The following is a 6,000-nucleotide window of genomic DNA, read 5'->3' as shown; positions in this document are numbered from 1 at the left end:
TATAATTTAAATAAATATATTGACACAAAATACTCTCATATACAGCACATACCAGATCTTTCACTCACCTTTCTCCTATATCCCTCCATTGTGTTTCTAAACTTAGGCATATCCTGAAAATTATACAGTCAACATGTTCTCAACAGAGATATCCATGACAGTTCAGCAAAGTGCCTCCTAGTTTAAAAGCAGAAACTGTTGCTGGGATTTTGGACACATTGAAATTGACAGCTATGGGAAATGTAGTGCTCCATGTGCATGTTGTATTCCCAGTTCATTTATGTTAGGTGTCATATGCTGTCAGCTGTTAGTCCACGCCACCTTGTACTGTCCTCTGCAGGCATTCTAGAAGAGTCTTGGTGTGTAAGTGGGTCAGCATTTTACATCTATGTACTGTACAGAGTCCGCAGTGGACCCACGTTTGCCTGTGCTCTGTCACACAGCAGTCAGTGCCTACAGGTGACAACTCGGTCTGTCAATCGCCTAAAGCGTTGTTTCGCTGACCAAGTCCCTGTGGCAGGGGGTGATCAGTTTCCGTGTCCTAGTCCGACTCCATCTCGATCTTCACCTGGGGCACGGGGAAGGCCATGCCACGGCCGTGGGCCATAGGGACCGTCGGGGACGAGGGACAGGAGATCTTCAGATGCAGGGTGATGCTGAGGAACGGCAAGTTCCAGTTACCATACATACATGTGGTCCTGCGTGGCTCAGATTGGTTCGATTACCGCTGTGCCACACATACAAGAATGTATGCATCCACTACTGTAAGTCGCTTTGGATAAAATATTATGTTAAATTAAATATATGACATACACAACGAGAGGCAAGAAACACAGAAGGAAGGAGGGACAGGAGAGGGGTAAGGTAACCTTGGGCTAGACAGGGAGGTAGTCAGTTGTTAGATGTAATATGGATCTGATGCATAGTACCAGAGAGTAAATTAGACTAGAGGGGAGGTTGGACAAACTAATGTGAAACAACAGGACAGAGAGTTAGGCTGGCTGTCAACTGTGATTGATGTCTGTTCTTTATGCCATAGTGTTCAAGCCTTTCTGTGGATCATCTGAATATGGTGCAATTGCAAACTGCAAACTGATATTAGTTCCCTAATATCAGGAAACGCCCATTGATACCTGCCATTGGTCAGTTCTGGTGTTGTGAGACTGATGGTTTCTCGACACAGATGATTTGTTTACATAACATGTTAGGATAACTAACGTTGCAGGTTAGGATAATTAACGTGGCAGGTTAGGCGATTTAGCGTGGCAGGTTAGGTGAATTAGCGTGGAAGGTTATGAGACTGAGGTTAAGGTTAGCATTTGCCAACAATTGTTGTCCTCTACGTGAAAAAAATGGCCACAGACCAATGGCGAGCATCAATGGGTGTAACTTGATATCAAGAAACGCCTATATCAGACAATGCTTCTAATTGCGGTCTGCAATTGCACCCTTCTTGATCAGCTCCCTATTTGGAATGTGAGGGGTGTGAATGAATGCAATGTACAGTTTGTGAAGAATAAATGCAAAACTTCACTTAATGAAAGTTTGTCCTTACTTTGCAGTTTTCCCTTTCCTAATTTATTTAGAAAAACCACAAGCAAAGACGTAGGTCTGACCTTGGGTGGCAGGTAGCCTAGCGGTTAGAGTCGAGCCAGCGACCGGAGGATTGCCAGTTTGAAACCCATACCTAATGGGAAAAATCTGTCAGGAAGTGAGCTGGCAACTGGAGGGTTGCTGGTATCAAACCCTAGATGCCATTGCCTACCGTTGTGCCCTTGAGCAAGGCACTTAACACCCAGAACAACTGCTCCACGTGCGCCCAGTGTGGCAGCCCCCTGGTCCAACATCTATAACCTGTGTGTCTTTCGGAGGGGTTGGGATAAAGCAGAAGTCAAATTTCAGTTGGTCCTTGATCTTAAGTCTGTTCTGAACTATGCTTCCTTAAATGAACGCAGACACAAATTGTTGTCATAGTTCCTATTCAAAAATACCATGCAGAGGTAAGCATGACTTAAAAGGATAGAAGGGGAAGAATATGCAACTATATGGGATGACGACACAACTAAACTAAACATTTGTGTTTGTGAATGGGACCCATAGATAGGCTACTAGACTATACAACACATGGAGGAAAAAGAAACAACCAACACTCTGAGAAAAGCCTGATGCATGTGGCATGGGGATGCACACATACAGTGGTACAGTGGGCCAAACGCTGTTCACTCTCAAATACACAAATACTGTGCATCCACTACATTCAAATATAATTGTAAACTTTTATGAATCTATTCCAATATGTCAAACATTTATACAGAATATAAACTGTGCCGTAGAAAGTGAAAATACATAGGAGATAGCGTATAGCTATTGGCTAGCATGCTGGAATTATGCACATGCATGTGATGTGTGTACACATATCGAGTAGACACTGACACAAAATGACACAACTAGCTTTCCTAACGCAGCATAACGCAGCCTTAAAAATAGCAGCAAATGTTGTTTAGCACAGGGTTTCCCCAAACTCGGTCCTGGGGCTGCCCCTTAGTGGACATTTTGTTTTTTCCTTAGCACTAGGGGGTAAAAACATGTGCAAAAACTATCTGCATCGTATCAAAGTGCATGGAGAGAAGGGTGTGAAGGTATATTCTCTGAGAACAATATAGAACACTGTCTGTGATAAATTATGTGTGTATTTATAGCTGTGTGTGTGCGCGTGGACATGTTTAACTATACTTGTGGGGACCAAAAGCCCCCACAAGAAAAGTAAACAAACCAAAATCTGACCAACTGGGGACATTTTGTTAGTCCCTACAAGGTCAAATGCTATATAGAGGGGTTTAGGGTTAAGGTTAGAAATAGTGCTAGGGTTAGAATTAGGGTTAGGAGCTAGGGTTCATTTTAGGGTTAGGGTTAAGGTTAGGGTTAGGGTACGGCTTACAGTTAGGGGTTAGTGAAAATAGGATTTTGAATGGGACTTAATAGTGTGTGTCCACAAGGTTATTTGTATAAGACCGTGTGTGTGTGTGTGTGTGTGTGTGTATGTATGTATGTATGTATGTATGTATGTATGTATATATGTATGTATGTATGTATGTATGTATGTATGTATGTATGTATGTATGTATGTATGTATGTATGTATGTATGTATGTATGTATGTATGTATGTATGTATGTATGTATGTGTGTATGTATGTGTGTGTGTGTGTGTGTGTGTGTGTGTGTGTGTGTGTGTGTGCATAGGCGCCTGAGCAATGGCACATATTACATGATTAAATCTGTGAAAAATTTTTTCTCCCCAAGCTGTTTACAGGTATTTAACACGCATCTGCATTTTTGTCATCTATTTCCCCAACATCAATCGGTGAAATCACATAGATAAAATGTTTTAATTCAGTTACAAAAGTAACAGTCCTGGTTGAGTGCTCGGTGCGAGTGCACATGTGGCCGCTTCGCAGTTACAATGCAAAATTAAAAAGCACATAATATTTGTACCCCGATAAAACAGCTCTACTTTGCTTGGTAAGTAATAATTGACTCCCGTTGCATAGAATATTTCTCCTGCTGAGACAAGTTTTAAACATTGTCATGGTGACACTGTGACAAAAAAACTATGTCGGAGGTAGGTATGGATGGGCATCAGTCTCTCTCCATCTTTAACCAGATAAAAAATAATTAAATACAGTACTATTTAGTGGAATGTGGTTTGAAAGACAATGTTAATTTGCTGTGACACTAGTGTTCCATATGCCTACGTGTGCATTTGCGGGGCACAACTAAAAATAAACTAAGCCAAGCATCAAGCATTTCTTCTCCCATTAGGCCCAGAAATACAAGCCTAGAGAAAAAGTATCTAAACGATGGGATACACAAGATACATTCCTTGCCAAATGATGACAGTTGCGTTCCTTCTATTTTCCGCTTTGGTTACGTTGTGACCTGTTAGTGCCGTTTGAATTGGTTAGTCTAGGGCTAGGCTACACAGGTTCCTCACTGAAAATATGCAAAAACATTAGTTTGACAAAGACAAAGACTGTATTTTCATCAGAATCATTAGGCCTATGCCTACTGTAAACATATGTTGTGGCCGTAATTCGCTACGTGGAACTGTTCGTTTAGAAAATTCCAAACAGGCAGAATAAACTAAATCGAACATCTGAATGAAAACAAATGTCTTTCAACACGCCAAATTGAGTCTTGAGATGGAATTTACTTCACACTTTTTTCATTTGGAAAAATATTCTGTTGTATTGTATTCTGTTATAAAACATTATGGTTTTTTTTACTACAAAATAGGTGTCTTGACTGTTATAATGGCTCGGGAAATAAGAGTGTCTTGTCTGATAAATTAACAAAACAAGGCTACGACATTGCATGGCTCCACTGCTGAGGTTACTGCCTTCTGAAGATTGTATTCCATCACCTAATACAACCAGTTGATGTTGCGTTTAAAAAAAATAATCTTAAATGGCACTTGTTTTTTTTATTGACTATGAAGCAATTTAGAAATGAGGTTTTACTATCTGTAATGATTATGATAAATTAGGCATTGTTGCGCACTGTTGGCATATAGGCCTAGATAAATGTGCACATATTCCTTTCTGGCCTTGTGTTCTAAAAACACTTGAGTACTCGACCTCAATATAACTTGTGGCAGAACTTAAGAAAAATAGGTGTGTTCTGTTCATAAATATAGATTCCACCTGTAAAGAAACAGTGTACAATTGCAGGAAATGTTTTTTAAATGTTTAACTCTTTTTATTATTTTTTTAACTTTAAGACAAAGTCAGGCGCCCATGTGTGTGTGTGTGCGTCCATGTTTTGGGTCTGCATATATCTGCCAGGCTGATGTTTTATGTTTATGTAATCTATGAATCAGGGGATGTATTTGCCTGGCTGGCAGTGAGCGGCCCACTGTGACTGGGCGTCAGCGGGCTGAAGGAGGTCTCTGTAGGGGACGTGTAGTTTAAGCACACAATACCTGCGGTCCAGGTCAGACTCAGAGCTGGGCGAGCAGTTGGAGTAAGCGTGGTACTTCTCCTGCATACAAACACACACACACAGCCATCAGAAATACATTATTTCATTGTTTCTTTTGCTCTAAACCAGCCAGTTGGTGGCAGTAAATCTTAACGTTTCTCACCTTGTCTTTGCTGTCGTCTGCTCTCCCTTTCTTCTTGTCTTTCTTCTTCGTGTCATCTTTATCGCCCTTCTTCTTCTTATCCTTCTTCTTGTCTTTCCCAGGCAGGATATCATCTATCCAGGCCAGGTCGTGTTGAGAGAACACCATGTCCAGCATCTTACGCACCACCAGCAACCCCAGGATCTGTTAACCACACAAGCACATGATCCTATTTACATAACTTCCACGACAAGAAAATAACATCAACAGGAAAGAAGATGAAAGTTAAACTCTTCATAAGTAACCAACATTTACATCACATCAGGTCATTTGTATGTTGAAGAGTGCTGGAATGTATAGCTGAAATGATGTCCGTTGTGATTTCTGGTTATAAATCTAAGTAAAACTTTAGCTTGTGAGAGCTGACCATCTTTTTTTATGCATTAATGCAGGGGTTTCATACACATTCCATTGAGGGGCAAGTGTCTGCAGGTTTTGCTCCTCCCATGTACTGTACTTGATTGATCAGTTATGCGGCTATCAGTTAAGCTCATTTATTAGTAAAAACTCACCTCAGCTGGTTGTCTAGGTCTTAATTGGACACAAATTGAAAGGAAAGAAAAAAAACAGCAGACACTCAAATGGGTTTGACAGCTATGCATTAATGCTTGTTCCAATCAAAAGCAAGTCATGAATAATACCATGACAGGGAAGAGGATGGCCAGAACGGTGGACTTGAGAACCCAAAGGACAGCCAGACAGATGATCTGGACCAGGGTGAAGAGGTGGACCCTCCTCAGAGGCACGTGACGCAGGAAAGGGAAGTCAGGCTGGTACTTGGACGGCATCATGTACAACTTGATCCTCTCCCAGAACTACA

The 6,000-nt window shown here is 41.1% G+C and overlaps 1 protein-coding gene across 2 annotated transcripts in view; it reads right to left on the bottom strand.

The window, feature by feature from the left end:
- Positions 1-541: 541 nt before the first annotated feature.
- The window catches only part of LOC135543830 (electrogenic sodium bicarbonate cotransporter 4-like), a 58,168-nt gene continuing 52,709 nt past the window's right edge, over positions 542-6,000 (bottom strand). For both annotated transcript variants that reach the window (XM_064971159.1, XM_064971166.1), the window contains 4 exons: positions 5,822-5,995; positions 5,142-5,324; positions 4,980-5,038; positions 542-656 (listed from right to left, as the gene is read on the bottom strand). In XM_064971159.1, coding sequence (XP_064827231.1) covers positions 542-656; positions 4,980-5,038; positions 5,142-5,324; positions 5,822-5,995 — 531 coding nt within the window. The remainder of the gene's footprint in view (positions 657-4,979; positions 5,039-5,141; positions 5,325-5,821; positions 5,996-6,000) is intronic.

Source organism: Oncorhynchus masou, chromosome 1 (genome assembly GCF_036934945.1).
Source record: "Oncorhynchus masou masou isolate Uvic2021 chromosome 1, UVic_Omas_1.1, whole genome shotgun sequence".
NCBI classification, from domain to species: domain Eukaryota; kingdom Metazoa; phylum Chordata; class Actinopteri; order Salmoniformes; family Salmonidae; genus Oncorhynchus; species Oncorhynchus masou.
The sequence above is the reverse complement of the archived record's forward strand: the minus strand, read 5'-3'. Positions and strand labels throughout refer to the sequence as shown.